This window comes from Emys orbicularis, chromosome 3 (assembly GCF_028017835.1).
Source record: "Emys orbicularis isolate rEmyOrb1 chromosome 3, rEmyOrb1.hap1, whole genome shotgun sequence".
NCBI lineage: Eukaryota > Metazoa > Chordata > Testudines > Emydidae > Emys > Emys orbicularis.
The window spans coordinates 115209642-115228285 of record NC_088685.1 but is presented as its reverse complement, the minus strand read 5'-3'; the positions used below and the strand labels follow the sequence as shown (position 1 = coordinate 115228285).

Genomic DNA, 18644 nt, shown 5'->3' with positions numbered 1-18644 from the left:
TTGTTGAGGACTAAGGAAGTACCACACTTCTGTTACCTGGCAGTTGCTTCTTTTCTCCTTTAGTTGCTAAAGACAGAAAAAAGGAAGATCCTCTGAGGAGTTTATTTGCCTATCCCTGGGATCCACTTGCTTGATCCCATTTGCTGTGTGGAGAAATTAGGGCAAAACTGGTGCAGTAAGAAGCAGCGGGGTCTCAGGCAGTGCCACATTCCAGAGCATGTTAAATTGCCTCTGGATTGAGGGGTTTGAAGAGTCTTGCTGCTGCCAGGAGCTTGCTTATGTGCCTCTCCTCTGTGATGCCAGCTTCTTGAAGGCAAGTTTGTGACAGAGAAGGCACTTTGCTTAGCGTGTTGAATCCTGCTTCTGTGAGTGAGCTAGAATACATAGGCAGGCCAATAGAAACCAGCCAGTCAGTTATAGATGTGATATGTCCAGGGGATACAGGTTTTCGGCAGATTTCAGTGAGCCCTCCGCTTGGAATCTGGATAGAGAAAGAGAAAAAAAAAAGTAACCTTTTGACTGCTTAGTTTACTCTCAATCTTCCTCTGCACCCCCCAGGCGGTAAGAATTTGATAGTTTTAGAAAAGGGATGTTTCAGACCTTGATAGCTATTTCTCCTGTGTGTGTTAGGCAATGAGAAAGTCATTTGCTGACCACTCATTCTACTCTTTTTAACTGGTTCCCAATATGCTGTTAGTAGCTGGTCGTAGAAATATAGGGCTGGAAGAGACCTCGAGAAGTCTGTCCCCTCAATCTGAGGTAAGACCAAGTATATCTAGACCATTTCTGACATGTTTGTTTAATCTGTTCTTAAGAACCTCCAGTGACAGGGATTCCAGAACCTCCCTTGGAAGCCTGTTCCAGAACTTAACTATGCCTATAGTTAAAAAGGTTTTCCTTTCTAAACTAAAAAGCAACAGAGGGTCCTGTGGCACCTTTAAGACTAACAGAAGTATTGGGAGCATAAGCTTTCGTGGGTAAGAACCTCAAGAAGTGAGGTTCTTACCCACGAAAGCTTATGCTCCCAATACTTCTGTTAGTCTTAAAGGTGCCACAGGACCCTCTGTTGCTTTTTACAGATTCAGACTAACACGGCTACCCCTCTGATACTTTCTAAACTAAATCTCCCTTGCTGCAGATTAAACCCATTACTTCTTGTCCTACCTTCAGCAGGTATGGGGAACATTGATCCCCTTTCTTTTTATAATAGCCCTTAACATATTTGAAGACTTAACAGGTCCCCGCTTAGTCTTCTTTTCTCAAGACTAAACCTGCCCAGTATTTTTTTTTAACCTTTCCTCTTACGTCAGGTTTTCTAAACCTTTTATTATATTTGTTGCTCTCATCAGAGATGCCCAAGACTGAATGGGCAGGGTGACTCAACTCCACTCTCAATAGTAGAAGTGGTTCCCCTCCAGCACAGAGGGAGGGAGGGGTGAGGGGTGGTATGCTCTGCTGCTACCTGTGCTGAGTCTCTGCGAACATAGACAGGATTTCAGTCTCCCGGGCGATGAATCCAGTACCCTTCACCATCATTCAATTAACTATGTATTTATAAGCAAAGAACGTGGTATACAGAGACACTCACTGCCATGCGGTGCTGCTTCCTCAACTGCTTCACCCGGATTTGGTCCATGTTTGTAGCAACATCCTTTTCAGGCTGCTCTAGGTCTTCAGAGTATCTCTGCACCAAAGCTTCAGGAATCCCACAGCGACCATGCTGCAAATTGCCATCCAGCCACGCAGGAGGAAGGAAGAGGGAAAGAAAAAAAACCCAGAAGCAATACAAATCAACAAAAGGTTTCTATACAAACATCAAACACAACATGACAAGGGGAGCTTTAGATTTCTCTGAGAGTCACACAGAATGGGGTTTCATTTAGTGTTAACAATACCTACAGTGGGGCGTTTGGGACACTGGTCCATAAAGCCTTTACCATTATACATCCTCAAAGGGTGAAATTCTGGCTCTACTGAAGTTAAGAACAAAAATCCCCTGGACTTCAAACAGGGCCACATTTTATCGAAAGTCTCTCTGTGCCATCAAATAGTTCCACCAGTGAAATCTGCCTCTGACAAGTTGTAGGGCAGCACACGTTTTGCCATTCAGAAATTTTACTAGATATTTTGTTATTCTTTGGCTTAGTCAGAAAACGACTGTCATCAAGGCTGGAGAAAATTGATCTGATCACTATGGATTTTCTGGTTCTTGACTTGTACAATTTGGAAGATGTCTGACAGATTTAGGGATCCTCTGGAGATAATGGTCAGAGTTAGTGTTGCATTAGGAACATAGGAATTGTCAGACCAGCGGTTCATCTAGTCCAGTATCCTGTTTCCAACAATGAGTCAAATAGGCAATTCTGGGGTAGCCTATGCCAAGGAACATTTCTTCCTAACCCCCTTAGAAGTTGGCTTTTGCCCTTATGCAGTATATATTTTATACCCTCCCAAAACCTTTGGTGTTTTTTTGACCTCTTTACAATTATATTTCTATTCTTCACATAAACAGATTCATATGCACTTCCCTCCAGTTTGGGGACTGATATTCCAGTCAATAAGAGATCCCTCCTCATCCCTAGCCATTATGCCAGAGAAGTAGTAACTTCATACGGGCTTTCAGATGTATCACTGAATCATTTAAACAACAGGGTAGCAATAATACTTTCATAAATTACCTTTAATATCCAGTGCAAATTAGAGCAGCTCTGAGAATGGGGGGTGGGGGGGAGAAGATGGAGAGGAGGCAGGAAGTCATCTATGTCCCTCCTCCTGAGTGCATTGGGTAGAAGGTGAGGCATACTTGAGGATATGGTCCTGTGTGTGGAATCTAGTTTACACTAAGCTAGATGTGGCTGTTCAATATTAATATTATTTGTATTAAGGTAGCTTCTTGGAGCTGCAATCCTGGACCAGGCCCCATTGTGCTAGGTGTGATACAGTAAGGCAGAGTGCAAACACAGTCTGTGTAGGACAAACTCTGCTCCATTTCAGCCCCGCACTAGGCAAGAGTGGAGTGGGAAACACATCTTCCCTCCCAGCAGCCAGGAACATGTGGAGGGAATGGGAGATGAAACTGTCTTTTCATCATACCCTTTCATTGCATCAACTCATGCAGCTGCTGCACTACGATGACCAAGTGCTGTCACATATCAGTGGAGTATCAAAGCACTATCGCAAGTTTAGGGTCTGTCCCTGCAACTGCCGCAGTTAGACGCACTTAGGGTGGCACATCGTTGCCTTACATCATTAAAACACAAAGCATTTAATCGGATTGACTTTCACCATTTATTCTCTTTGTATCCTTGTTGCACTTCATGCAGCATGAACAATGAACCTCAACTGATCAGTTTCCCCGCTCAAAATCAGCACTCATTTGAAGTGTGTGTATCCATGTATTTCTCCCAAACTTTTGTTCCCTTAAAGGGTAACTGCAAGGTTTTTGGTCAGAAAAAAGTGGACATCAAAGCAAGCTGACTAATAGCTAATGCCTGTTGCTGGTTATGTAATTAATGGTAAGTCGGCAACACTGGGTGATTAAGCTGGCTCCACCCACTCCTCAAAGTGAGATGGGGTCCTGATTTTCAAAGGAGCTCAGTTCTCATTTAGGCACCTATTTACAGGTGAGATTTTCCCAAAGTGCTCAGCACCCAGCAGCTCCCACTGCTACGCGTATGGCTCCATTTTCAATAGCTCAGCACATTGGGTGCTGAACCCTTCTACAAATTCCAGCGAGGGTCTCTGAACCCACCTTAGTTCTGAGAAGCATCACTGGTGTGAGAAAGGAAGGACAGAATAAATGGGCAGACCTGTGCTGTCTTTCAAAGGAATGGCTATGGAGTAATCAGGGTCAGCCTGGATCCCAAACTCATGCCCAGATTCCCATTTCCAGGAGTTGCCTCCTCGTTAAGCCCTCTTGCTGAAGAGTAGGGAGGTATGTGGTTCTATTCTCTCTCAAACCGTATAGTTGGAGAAGACAAACCCATGCTGGAAGTAGCAGAGCTTGCAGGAAATGCAGAGTTTAAAGTAGGGTGACCAGACGTCCTGATAAATCGGGACTGTCCCGATATTTAGGTGTTTGTCGGGACGCATCGGTGGGGACGCACTCCGGTGTTTTGTTTTTGTTTTGCTCCGCCGGCGACCCCCCGCCCCCATGTGTCCCGATATTTTCTTCCTCTCATCTGGTCACCCTAGTTCAAAGCAGCAAGGCCCCAAACAGCTATTTACTTTACTGGTATTGAAAGGCTGCCTTTGGGTGTGAGGCCTGATATACACAGAACGGACTGTCAGACTAACAACAGGGCGCCTGAAAGATATTTCCATCTTTTCCAATGATTTATAGCGGACAAATAATGCACCAGATACAGTGAAAAGTGAGCTGTTATAAAGACCAGAGTTAAAAGGTTGAGACATTAGTCCCTTCTCACCTTGTCTGAATATGGTTCCTCTGTGAGATCAATCTCTTCAGACTGCAACTTGTTTTCTATCAACATTTCCAGATCCAGTCCTCTAGTACAAGAGACTTTCCTGGCTAAAGCAGGGCCTAGCTTTACCACATGTTGCTGAATGCTAGCAGTCTCAGAAAGCTCAGCTAGCCAAGGGGGCAGTGTGCTTGGTGGGGTACTGGGCTGCTCAGAAGAGGGCCTACAGGCAGGTACTACACGGCAATCAATGGGGCTGGATGGACTGGCCCTTTTTACTGGCAAACATGGTGCATCTGGACTTGAAAGGGCTCCACTTAGGGTCAGAGGGGGATGATATAGTCCATTAGAAAGGCGTTCTCGGCTTTTTTTGGCAGGGACTGGTGGTGGCTGTGAAGGATTTTTTGACTGAATTCTTGCCTCGCTCACGCCCTTTACCTCAGCTTTCAGACCTTCCTTGAGGACTGGAGAGTTATCAGCCCTTTCAAGGTCATGACTGCTTTTATGATGATTTTCCAGAGGTGTCCTTGTTACGTTGTGTGTAACTGAAGTAGGCTGAGCCTCCCAGCGTTTAAGCAGGTACTGAGTAGGAGTCCCACATGAAGTCTCTGTTACTGAGCAGTCCAATTTCCTAGCTTTTCCCTTCTGAGAATCAGCAGTTCCTTTACTTTGCTTAGGTAGATTCTCTTCTGCCCTCATGCCACCCCCAGGAGCCTTAGGCTTCAGGACGGACCCAGTTGTCTTTTTTGCTACATCCAGTGCATCCTGAGGGAAAGAATCTACTTTCTTACTAGTGTTCGGTAGGTCAGTGCTGGATTCTCCTTGGAGGTCATCCAGTGAATGAGATCTTGGCCACTTGGCCACATTCTGGGTGCCATCCAGAGTCTCACAGCTCCGGCAGACAGCTGCTGGTAAACTTCTGCGGTTCTTCTTCAAACCTGTGATGCTTGAAGGCTTGATGCAGCTCTTGGGAGCATGATGAAAGCAACTCAACCGGATTTCCTTCTTTCCTTGCTGGAGAGCTTCTATCGATTTAGTCAAAGGCAGAGTTGGATAACTTGGCAGTTGGTTTCTGTTAAAGCAGTGCTCACTGGCTGACTTTGTGGGCAACAGACAGGTCCTCCGAGTCTTGCCTAAGAACAAAAGACATTACAAATCATTGGAGGAGAAATGTACAAAAGAAGCACTGCCAGGAACCTGCATCACCACTAAATGCCTTTGAAACACAAGGATTCTTCATTGGTAACTGAAGACATGTCTATGTCTTGTCCCTTTTTTCTGGTGTCTCTGCCTATGCTGCACTTCAGTACAGTTCTGCCCAGACTCATTTGAGAGCTTCTAGTTTGACTTAGAAGAGCTGCTTAATATCCCTAAGTAGTGAGATAAATTTAAGATAAATTCTAGTCTTTACCCAAATTTGCAAAGATGACATGGTCCAACTGGCTTAATACACCTTTTCTTGGTGTAGCTATAGCCTATACATTATGGTAACAGATTTGACCTCTACAGAGAAATAACACATAAAATCAGACAGTTTTTGCATGTTTGTGGCTACATTAGGTCAATAATTATTTGGTTTCTAATTATGCTTGAGAACTCACTCTTGAAGAATGGATTTTTATCCCTTAATGTTGTATTTCTTTTGAGATAATGTTTATTAACTAGAATTATGACAGACTTGCCATCCTATTATTTCACGGTTTAAATGTGCAGTGACCTGTTTACAAAGGGAAACCATGAGGCAGTTTGAATTGTTTTGGGACTGCTATTGCACTAGCCTCTTTCCAGGGCTGTGTTTAGCAGTTGAAGAATTTTATCAGAGAAATGTGTCTTATATTATGAAAGGGAGAAGTGTTTCAAATGGACTAACCTTAGCATTAGTCTTAAATCGGAATGTCCTACTCGAGTGGAAAGACCAGGTGGTATACTAGTATTTTATGTTCACTGTTTGAGACAAGATCATTTTATAAGAGCATGTTTTGCATTTTCCATAACAGGCATGGCTCATGGATTGGTTGATGGAGATGACAAGAAGCTCTGTAGATCTTACTAAGAGATGCAGCCTCTTTTTTTAAAGTTGTTTTTTTTAAAAATAAGGCTAGGAGCACAGTAAAATGTAGTGCAGTTAATGAATGATTGTTTGGATCATTTTAGATATCCTGAACTGGTGATTTTTACTACTTAGAAAAACAGAAAAGCCCACGTACATAATGGACTTTGTACATCTATCGCCCTATAAACATACATTCAATCTTTTGGGTGCTGTACAGACTTTCCAGGGGCTGGATCCAGAAGGCCATTAAAAACCTCCCATTATGAAAGCAAAATGCTCCACATTCAGCTCCAATCAGGAACCCAAAACCTTCCCACAAATTATGTTTCCAGCAGGTCCCCCATATCTGGGCTAGGATAGATGAGATTGGGTGGTCTTTCAAAAGGTTGAAGACCCAGTCATTGTGAACTCTAAGTCTCCTGTTTAAACAAGGTGTCTGAAGTGTATCAGCTGGTTGCCTCTATGGTAAAAATCATACAAAGGGGCGGGGGGGGGGGGGGGGGGTGAGTCAGGTCTCTAAGGTATTCAAGACCCATATCTATTTAAGTCTTTTTAGAATCAACATCTTGAGATCCAGTGCAAATCAAGAGACACAGTAATAATGGGAAATACTGCTTGGTTAGGAGGCTGCTGCATTCTGCACTTTCCAAATGGGTTTAAGGTGTACCTTTATCTAGAGTTACCCTAGTCCAATTGGAAATGATCAAATCATGCATAACAGTCATTTTTCCTGTTAAATGGTAAAAACTTTGAACTAAATCCTACAGTCCTTACAGCAAAACTGCCAATGGTGACAGTGTGAGTTTTGTCCAAGACAGGGTGACATAATCAGCCATTGTGTGAGCAAACGGGAAAAAGCACACCACAAAAGAAAAAAATATCAGAGCCACGATGAGCAAGACACCCAACTGGTATAAATTGACATAGCAACATTGACTTAGTGGAGCTCTGCAAATTTACACCAGCCAAGCCTCTGGCCCTATATCTTCAACCCTCATGGGTATTTTTTTAATCTATGTGCAAAACTAGTACAAAATACATAATATGTGTTTCTTTTTTTCTCCAGATGGAACTTGGCAAATCAGCAACTTGGGGTCTTTTTTACTCTGCCCATTCACTATTTGTTATGGGGCAGCTCCCTTTTATGGGGAGTTAGGGCTGTCCGCCCATAACTGCCTTGGGAAGGACCCCCCTGGGGAGCAACTGACTCCCCCAAGTGGCTGATTAGTAAACAAGCACCTGGATCTAATAAAGGACACCCAACCTCAGTTAGAGGGGAGTTGCAAAAGGAGACAGGAAGTTCCTGTGGTGACAAGCTCCCAGGAGACACCTGAGCAGGGAGCCTAGAGGGCTAGCTCTTTGGGGAACCCACCAGAATGGGGAGCCCATCAGAGGTGATCCAAGAGAGGGGAGCCTCCTAGACAGAGAGCTGCAGTCAGCGGGCATCCCCTGGTCTCAATCAGACACTGTCTAGAAGCCCAGCCTGGCCAGGATCACCTGCTGTCCCCGGAGAAGAGTTGCAATGGACAGACGTCTCTGGACCCCTGACTCCAGAGAAGGATCTTACTCGGTAGGGGCAAAGAGCCTAACAGCAGGGGCAGAGCCTAGAACTGAGAGAACCCCTGGAGAGGAGCCAGAGTGGAAGTGAGCACTGGACTCAGGTGGGGGAACAGATGGACAAAGAATGACAGTCACCCAGCTGAGAGGTTGAGGTGAAAGTTTTGTTCATGGTCTGCATTAGCTTTTCTCTTAATAAGAGAGACCCTGCACTGGCGTGGGTGGGGGCAGGCTCTTTAGCATCTAACAGTCTCTATGGACTTGTTGCAACCCTGTGTGAAGGGGAAAAAAATCAAATAAGATCCCACCTTCAACACCACACCCACTTGTGAGGTGGTGCACCAGCTCAGCCTGGAATGAGGACACTATTAAAAAAAACAAAACTATTTAATCGACTAACCCAAATATCAAATAAGGAGAGTAGAGACTAGTTGTTCCCATCCTTGCTGTGTTTGGTCAGTTGTCCAGTCTCAAGAATAGCTACCTCCATCATGTCCCAACGATTGCTTGCTGGTTTAAAGTGTTTCTACTCCAAAAAATAATTCTGTGAGAATGACATTGTGGCGTCCTGGTTTATTGTTCCTCAGTGGCTTCCATATGAAAATTGCTCAGTTTACAGTTAAAAGTTGGATTTTTCAAACCTCCAGTCCTGCAGGCTCAGTCTTAGATCTGACTGTCAGGCTGGGTTCTTTCTCTCTCATACTTCATGGTCAGTAATATAAATTCCGCAGACCAAACTGTGCCCTCCAGTTACATTTGTGCAATACCATTCATTAGCCTTCACTGGGTGCCTGCATTAGCACAGGACACACTGAGGGCTCAATCCTGCAAAGTGCTGAGAACGCGGGCCCCAATCTGCAAAACACTTATGCAAATCCTTAATGTTAATTCCCCTGGGGCTATTCATGTGCTTCAAATTAATCTAGATTTGGATCTAGCTAAGTACTTAAACACTGTGCTTAACTTGAAGCACATGAGTAGATCCATGGGAATTAACATTAAGGATTTGCATAAGTGCCTTGCAGAGTGCTCAGCACCTTTCAGGATCGAGCCCTTGCACAGTGGAGTTGCACTGATGGTGTGTGATTAGCAAAGAACCAAGCCTGACTTTCAGATCCCAGGAAGCATTATCAAGGATGACAGATTAACTTGTTATATTTGTGCAAGACACAAATTTGATTTGGGGTCACTGCCTTTATGCCCTTAATGCCTTTTTAGAGTGAATCTTCACACTGAACACCCACTTTCAACCTTACCTATCTTTCAGTTATTTGCAAGGAGTCTTTTTAGGCCTGGATGTAGCTTTGTCAAGGGGCATAATGAAAGGCAACTAGACTGGTCATCGCTTCTTGATTAGGCCAAACTCAATTGAAATAATATAAGCCAGAGGTTTTATGCAAAATTTTTGCATATTTTTGTCAGAGTTGCACTGCACAACTAACAAGGGCAAAAATCAATCAAATTTGCTTGACTGAAAAGTGCAGGGACAGATCTTGATTTATTTTTCATGGATGAGAGATGCAAGGTCATTCTCAAATGATGCTTAGGCGTTTGATCAGAATGGTGAAATCCCCTCAAAGCAGGTAACAACCCAGAGTGACAGCACATACTGTATAGTTCCTTTCTGAGTGACCAGGACACCTTAATATTTTTAAAGGCAGAACTGAATTTTCTAATGTCAGTGCAGGTGCAAAAACTGATGTTTGAAAGCTGTTTCTCAATCTAGAGAAAAAACAATTTCAGCTAAATGGCACCAGAGTCAGTGGTATTAGCCAACTAATTGCTACCTAAAAGGAGGCTACATTCAGAGATTTTAGAATTGAGTTTCATTCAGATTTAAAGTGTACTACTTTTAAGCGATGGATGATTCCTTTCAATACAACTTGCATTCTGAGCATTCTGGAAGATACTAAGCCTTCTGAATAATGCATAGTGATTGCTTTGGATCTGAATCCTAATACATTTCATGTGCCTGCTTAATGGCAGGACACCATGTCTCCAAAACTCCACACGTGCAAAGAAACAATTCATTTAATCTAAGAGGAAAATTTGTTTCTTACACTCTCTTGCCTGCGCCTCATCAGGCAACTTACAAAACATGGCATCATTTCAGGAAGTTGCAACATTTCAGTAGAAATGCAGGAAACCTCCCTCCAAAATGGGACTTATTTCAATGTTACCTCGCAAGGGCTGCTCCATCTGTTTCTGAAAGTGTGTCAGAAAATGATGTACTCCTCATTCAGTGCCCGTACCTCCGTGGCAGCATGTTGGAATCTAGCCTTTCATCCAGGGGTGGGGAAAGGAATGTGCTTTTCTGTTTAGTTTTTTTATCTGCCTGTATGTTTACAGCTCCGATTGTAATTCATTTTACTGTCTAGGCTTGCTGTGAAGTTTACACATCAAAACCCATACAACTTCTTTTGGTTCTGAAGTATTGTCTAGCCAGTGACTTGTTTTTACTACTACAACACAACCTGGTCCCTGCACCCTTGTTCCTTCCTTCAAAGAAAAATGGTACACGATTACTGCACAAGTTAGTCCTTGCAGGTGCAGATGCGTTAAAGGGTATTTATTAACTTCACTTTGTTAGCGGTTAGGAAGAATACACTAGGGAGCATGACTGTGCAAAACAAGGCATTTGAGAATGGAGGAGGGAAAGCAAGGGGCAGAATGGCAAGGAAAACAAGAGAAAGAACAAAAAAGTTTCAAATGTATGTAGCAGCAGATTCTTAAGCTGTTCTGCACGGGCAGACCCTAGCATTCCTGCAGAACAACTTGCAGGAGACGGACCCAGTTGCTAACAGGAATAAAACCAGCTCTAGAAGGAGTTTGCCCATGAAGAAAATAACCCAACACAAAACTATTCGACGTATTAATTAATAAAATGGCACTCAGCTTCAAAATTGTTTTAAGAGATATCCCCAAATGGTGCACTTCTCTGAGAAAGGTAGCAGAGTCATTACTTGGATGGAAGACAATGGGCAAGATTGTGATCTGCTACAATCGGGTAAATCAGGAGGAACTCCTATGGAGCTATTATATTCCTCCTAATTTACACCAGCTTTTCAGAATCTAGCCCAACATTTGCCAGTATTGTCGTATTTTTAAAGTTCAAAGTGAGTGTGTAACCAGTGATTCCTAAATTGACCATTTTTAGGGTCAATATTGTTAGTATTAATTCATTCTTATGAGCCTTGTTGTTATTAAGCAGCCTGACACCTTTCATAATCCTTTTCAGTGCTATCGATTGGCAGCATCATCTCTGCACTGTTGGGCTAAATGTGTTCAGAAAGATTTAGGTATCTGGGAAAACTGCAGTGAGTGATACAGGTAGTCTTTAGATGTTGCCCTTGCTCCTACTGTATGGTAGAGTCTGGAAGCTTTATGTATGTTTCCATTTTAGGGGACTAATCTGAGGCTGTAAACTCAGGCTATAGGACTACTTTACACAGGCCAATTCCCCTTCTAGATTGCGGTTCAGTATTTCCTGTTTGGGACAGCAGTGCACAGGCTCCCTGTGCTACTTCCTGGAATTAGAACATAAATGAGTCTTTGACTCTATATCTCCTTCCTCAAAAAGAAGTGCTCAGAAAGCTGTACGTACCAGGAAGAATGTCAGAGGGTAGACGTGCAATGGTATCTGGGGGGGGGGGGAGGCTACAGCAGCAGATTTTCAACCCTTCTCCAATCTTTATTTTGAGGAAAATCACCCTGCAGAGGCGAATACTCAAAACCACACAGAACAGGGTGAGTTAAGGATGGCCTGTCTGCCCTAACTCCAGATTTCATTAATTTAACTTTGGCTTTGTTTTCTGTGGTTACATTTCCTTGGGTTTTTACATTTTTACTGACACAACAAAGATGTGATGGTTGGCACAACAAACAGTCATGGCTTCTTCTCTCGTCAATGACCGTGTCAACTGGTATAAATACAGAATTAAACAAAGTGACATGGCTACCTGCCTTGTCATTTCTTCTTGTGTTTACTTAGAGAGGAAGGATGATCCAGTGGTTAGGGTTCTAGCCTGGGATTTAGGAAATCTGAGTTTAAGTCCCTACTCCACCAAATTCTTCCTGTGTGACCGCAGGCAAGACACTTAATATCTCTGTGGCTCAGATCCCCATTTTATAGATGGGGGAAACAGTATTTCTCCACTTCATAGAGGTGCTATAAAGATAAATACATTAAAAAGTGTGAGGTGCTCAGATGCTTCTGTCATGGGGGCCTGCCATACAAGTACCTAAAACAGACAAACAATTCTGCACCTACTGATATAGTATGTAGCAAACAGGGGTTTGTGTTCAAATTGTAATAGATTCTCTGAAAACTTGGAATTGATGCCAGGAGGATTGATATCCACCCATAACAGGCGTCTGTTCTTGTCATTAGAAAAAATAACTATCCCCCATCTGAGAACCTGCTTCCTTCTCAGAATGCATTTCCCCTCGCTGTGAGAAAAGCAGATGATGATTGGCTGGTTGTTCATTATGTGCTTGTACTGGGCTGCTGGTTATCCTCACTTTAACAGAAAAGAGCCAACTGAAGAATGTATTTTGGAAACAAGAAGCATATAAACAATGATGGTCTGTGGACTTTGCAAAGAACATGGGACACTCTTCAGACCAACCAACTTTGACAGAATCCTTTCACCACAAGGAGAATGAATCCAGTACAAATGTTACACCTGGAACAGTTTCTCAAAGCAAGAACTGAATGCACTAGTATGTAGAAATGATATAAAAGTGCAGCAAGCCAAAGTTGAACAGCAATACAAAGCATTAGTGATCTCAGTTCTGGAAAGCTTAGATAGAAATATTAGTTTAAACATAAAAGCAAGCATTCGGAAAGCAGGCAGGCAATGACAATTGCTTTGCAAAGATTTTATTAAACTAAAGAAAATGTACAAGCAGCAATTTAACCCTAATGCTAAAGCCTTCATTAGGAGACCTCTTATGAATATAAGGGAAAGAAAATCAAATATAGGCTATGTAATTTTTACATATTTTTTAGAAACATATGTAAAGTAATATTCATTTTTCTTTCTTTAGCACAATATACAGATTTCAGTCACATTTGAAACACAGTCATCAAAAGCACCCACCTCTGCAAGGGAATTAAATCAGAGAGGTCGAGCTGCTTTGGTCAAGTGACAATAACGATGTAGTGCAGGAGGCTCAAGTTCAGGAGACAATTCTGATCTCTTGCTCTCTGAGGCCTGTGGAGTTTAGTGCATTAGGGAGTTGATGCACTTGGGTTCCTAGCATATGGTGATTTGTGTTCCCTACATGAGTATCTTCAACTGGCACATTAACAGAGGAGACACTGACTCAGGGAAAGACCTTCTACCCCCCACCCCCTCAACAGCTGGAAGAAGGAGCTGCAGCCACAGCTACCTAAAAGGGGGAATAGGGTCTTTTGAACCGCATTCTTGGTTTCCCATTTGCACCGGCCATTGGTGATAAAGCCCGGCAGATGGAGGCAGAACCAGAACTCGGATGTCTGGAGTGACATCACCAAACTCAATTGATCAAAAGCAATTTAACGGATAACAATTTTACATCTTTTTATACAACAAACCACCCTCGTTCATACAACTGTTTGTCTTCTTCTAAACATGGGACTGTAGCCTCCACTGAGATCTGCCTTGCCATTCAGACACCATCTCCCAGCGTCACAAGCCAGGATAACTGGGAGTCTACATAGTAGGTGGTTCTTGCTCTCCCATCTTGCCCACATTTGGATTCAATTGACTTGCTGAGGTTCATGCAAATGCTCTAACATCTCAACAACAGGCCCCTTTAACGGCAGGAGGATGCAACATGCATCTCGAGCAAACACACAAAACCACTGCCCAAAATAGAGAACATTCATTTCCAAAGGTTGTTTTTTTGTTAAGGCTGTGACTAAGTCCTCCAAAGCCCCAATGAGAAGTGAAGGGAGTTCCCCATTGCCAATACTCCCTTAACAAGAACTATGAATATGAGAACCAGTCTCAAGACTACAACAGGAGATGGAGCAGGAGGAAGATGGGGTGGGGAGGGGGAAGGAGGCGGCCTGGTTTTCTCAGAACACAATCTCCAGATCATCTGCTTTTCTTTTGTAATCCTATGTCCTCTGTCAGTGCTAGAAAGCAGCAACACCAACAATAACAAAAATCAATGGCTCAGGAAAAGAGAGAGAGCGAGGATGAGGGAGTGAGAAAGCCAAGTATGAAGCAGCTCCGCTTTTAGCTGGAGCATGGAAGCAGAAAGGATGCAAAAGTCATCTGCACACACAGGCTGGGCATGTCAGTGATTCTTTTTGCTCTCATTACCATTCTCCAGGTTTTCACTGCTTTCATAGCAGCCAGAATCCCGGGGGGAGCATCTGCTCAGTCCCTGGCCTTCTATGAGAAGTTTCTCCTGAGACCCCGACTGGTCGCTGTTACCTGGAGGAGGTGAGAGCGCACAATGAAATAAAGGCCATTACACATGGAATCTGGTGCAGGTTCTTGGGCTAACCACTTCCTCTCCTCCCCAAACACTTACTAGCACCCACTGCGTCAGCCCAGATATCTGAGCATTAGGAGGGGATAAGGCTCTGTGGAAAGTAATCACAATGGGGAATAATCACCCGAGAATGACAGGCTGGATCTGGACCCAGTATCACAGCTGCCCAGAGCTGCATGGGGCTGTGAGTACTGGGGTTTATGACTCTGCACTGGGAACAAGGAGGGAGGCTGCTAGCTAGTTAAGTGGGGAGGTGGTCGCTCTGTGTGGTTTGCAGAGAGCGGCAGAAGAGGGCACCGGAGGGGTTTGTTGGGGGAAAGTTCACTGGCGCTGAAGGCGACCAGGAGCACCCAAGACTCACCACTGGATGGGAACTTTGCTCAGGACTCCTGAACTCTGTGTGTAGACACATTGCTCGGTGTCTGCCCTTTCAGCCTGTGCTACCACTGAGCCCGTGGGGCCTTGGTTTGGATGCAACCCTGTTCTACTGCTCCCCCTATATTTCCCCTTGTTGTTTTTCTCCTCTCATCCCTCTGTAAATAAATATTTCCCTTTCTTATATCCATTGTACTTTTCCTGTGGGTGGGTGTTCACTCTGGGGGATTTGGAACAGATGCCCCTGGGGTGGAAGGGATTTCTCCTGCTGCATTCCTGTGCGTGCTTTCTCTTGGCCAGAGCTGCCTGCAGAGCAGACTCCATCTTGGCCACGAGGGCGCTAAAGTTACAAGTGTGAGAATAGTGACATGAATAAAAGAAAGTGCAGCAGGGACTTGTTTAATGGGATAGTGTCAAAAGCCTTTGATCAAATAGCTGACCTATCCTGCAGAGGGAAGCCAGGGGAAGGATCAGATGGAATTACTAGTAATTCTTCCCCATAATGGGGCAGAGAGCGAGTGGGAAACTAGTGGTAAGAATTCCTTCCTCCCTGGCTCTGTGACTATCCCCAGCACTCCCAGCAGGGGGAATCAGGCTGTGTGCTGGAATCCAGGAATTGGCCCTTAGAGTTTGGTCAAACTGTTTTGTACAGAAACTAAATTCAGGACTGGAGAAATCAAACCACCAATTGCCTGATGCACAGCTGCTGTTTATGTTGTGTTGTGTTATGTTCTTCAACAAAAGCCAGAAACTGCTAGTCTGATGCCTATTCTCAGAGCATGAAAAAAATGTAATTATGGAGCAGACACAGAAGCTGCTGCTCACACAGGCTCCAGCTGTCTCTTTCCCACTCCACTTCTTGTCCACCCCCATCACACGCAAGAGGAATTCATTCTCTTCAACCCCCCTCCAAATAATGCCTTACATTTTAAAGCCAAAGTGGAAGGTCACTATAAAAAACTATTACTGCAAAAAAAGTGAACATACTAAATCAATCTTGTAAACAATGAGGTAAAAATCATATTAGGTGACAAAAATGCCCCAAACCAGACAGGAAAAAAGCCTAAAGTTTGTAATTTGAATTTATTCCTGGGGAATGACAGAAAAGTTAAGGATGGCTCTGTGAAGAATGTATAGTGTAGACTAATTGCAAACGGTACAAGGAGAGGTCAGAGGAAAAGGGAGAAATGGCACCGTTTGTGAAAGTGTAAACCTACAGCACAAATCTCTTAGCAACAGTATTGGACCCACTGGCTGTGTTAGCAACACTTGATTTCCAGATGAATGAGCCCCATATTGTTCTATGACTAGAACCCTGACTATTCAAGCTTAGCTGATGTATTTTTTCTCTTAAAAGTTACACACACACACACACACACACACACACACACACACACACACACACACACACACAGAGGACAGAAGATTTTACAGGAAAATAAATAACTGTGGTGGAGTGCAATGCAAATGTAAAACCATCTGCAATTCCCTAGAAGCCTAGTTATTTAACATAGGCACCACAGAAATGCCTAGATTACATTAGACAATATCAACAGACTCCCTCAACTAGTTTCCTCTCCCAGAAGTGGTCAAAAGAGCCCTCAGCAGGGCACTGGTAAAAAGCCAAAACCCACTTACTATCATATTCCTGTAAAAGCTCCACAGCTGTGAGGAGAACAGCTCTGTGCTCAGGGTCTCGGATATTCAGCTCATCCAAATCTTCCTCCTCCAGCAGTTTGAAAGTGTCCAGATCTTCATAACCATTGAATAGAAAAGTGGGCATGTGCTCCTGTGTGGGGGAAACAGGAAACTAGTGAGCTGTACAACAAGGCAAAAGATCTACCACCGGAAAACAAAGGAAAGTTCAACCAATCCGTGCCTATCTAGGCCGTTTCTTCTTCAGCTTTATCTTCCTAACAGATTATTATTTATTACTAGGAATCAACTGTAATACAAACAAAAGACCCCCCATCCACCCTATTTACTGTAAACGCAGGGCCTTTGTTACTCAGGGCATAACAATGTACATCCACAGACTATACCAGTTCCTCTTTCTTACAGTGGGATAGGTCGTTTAGAAGGCTTAGTTTGTACTAACAGGCTCTGTTTTGATATACCAGTTTTCTTGAACTGCTGTAAATTCACAGTGTCAATTACAATGCCCTCAATATGCCATGGCATGCACCTATTCATAGAATATTAGGGTTGGAAGGGACCTCAGGAGATCATCTAGTCCAACCCTCTGCTCAAAGCAGGACCAATCCCCAGACAGATTTTTACCCCAGTTCCCTAAATGGCCCCCTCACGAATTGAACTCACAACCCTGGGTTTAGCAGGCTAATGCTCAAACCTCTATTATGGCAGATTCTTTCTGCAACAATATTCTCAATGGGTAATATTTTCAAAAGTGCTTAAGTCCCATTTTCAAAAGTGAACTAGGCACTTGGGTATCTTTCCAAGAGACACAGGCTGTTAAGGATATGTCTACACTGAGATTAAAAACCTGTGGCTGGTCCGTGCCAGCTGATGCAGGCTCACAGGGCTTGGGCTGTTTGATTGTGGTGCAGACATTCAGGGTTGGGCAGGAGCCTGGGCTCTAAGACCCTGCAAGGTGGGAGGGTCCAAGAGCTTGGCCTGAATGTCTGCACCACAAATAAACAGACCCTTAGCCTGAGCCCCGTGAGCCCGAGTCAGGTGGCACAGACCAGACACAGGTTTTTAACTGCAGTGGAGAAGTAGCCAAAGTGCCTCAGTCATGATCCCCCTGTTTCTTTTTCTTGAACCTCTAAGATTTTGAGACCAGAATTTTTAAATTGGGCTTAAATTATTGAGCTAAGAGAAAATATAATGGACACACTTGTTGCGTAAGGAAAGAAGAGTACACCGTACTTTTGCATTTTGCACAGCAATACATCACTGTCATGGTGCTTTCAATGGCTTTCAGCGGGCAGTTCCATAGCTTCATACATTCATTGAAGAAAAACGGTTGCGTAGGCATAAGCCTTGGAAGGAATTTACACATGGGCTTTTTTTTTTTTTAAACTGCTTTAAATTCAGGCTTTTAAAAGAATTAAAAGTTCATTTTTTTAAAAGAGTGCTTTTGTAACCCCCACACCGCCTGGGTGTGGTGTTCTGTCCCATCTAGTGGCACCGAGACCACTTAGAGAGAGTTAAATGAGTCTGCTCTACAGCCTTAGCTAAGGGCCAGTTGGCTTTTAGCTCATGCAGCGCCAGAGGCCCCAGGTTTGATCCCACCTGCCGACGACCGAGGTCTGTTGGCGTTACACTTTAAACAAAGCATTCCAATAATAGGAGAAATCACTGAAGCTATAGGCATCTGTGTTTGAATTTTATTCCCTCTACTCTGCAGATCCCTTAACTATGAATTAACAGAACAACCTATTTTGGCAATGTAAGAAAAAAAATAAAACAGAAGGAATTTTTCACTACTGCTAAAAAAGAATCAGTAGTTTAGCAAATGCAAACAACCATATAATAAAGAAATTATAGGACTGCAGAGTATATAAATACTGTCCTAACCATTGGCACAACCACCTTCCTAAACCTTCAGTGCCACACCTGCTGTTGGATTTAGAATCCAATCTCCTAAAACAGCATGCTACGTAGATGCACAACATATCACATCTTTTCAGTAACAGAGTAATAGGAAGAATAAACTACAGGCATAGCAGTTTATCTCCAACGTCTCTGACCTTGAGTTTCCTGGAACAGGGCCTATCAACTTCCTT

General features: G+C 43.5%; 1 protein-coding gene across 4 annotated transcripts in view; it reads right to left on the bottom strand.

Annotated features, from left to right (window-relative positions):
* Positions 1–220: 220 nt before the first annotated feature.
* Positions 221–18644, bottom strand: part of LOC135876128 (SAM and SH3 domain-containing protein 1-like) — an 873117-nt gene continuing 854693 nt past the window's right edge. For all 4 annotated transcript variants that reach the window (XM_065401311.1, XM_065401313.1, XM_065401314.1 and 1 more), the window contains 5 exons: positions 16534–16684; positions 14346–14459; positions 4428–5554; positions 1589–1720; positions 221–481 (listed from right to left, as the gene is read on the bottom strand). In XM_065401311.1, the coding sequence (XP_065257383.1) occupies positions 221–481; positions 1589–1720; positions 4428–5554; positions 14346–14459; positions 16534–16684 (1785 nt within the window). The remainder of the gene's footprint in view (positions 482–1588; positions 1721–4427; positions 5555–14345; positions 14460–16533; positions 16685–18644) is intronic.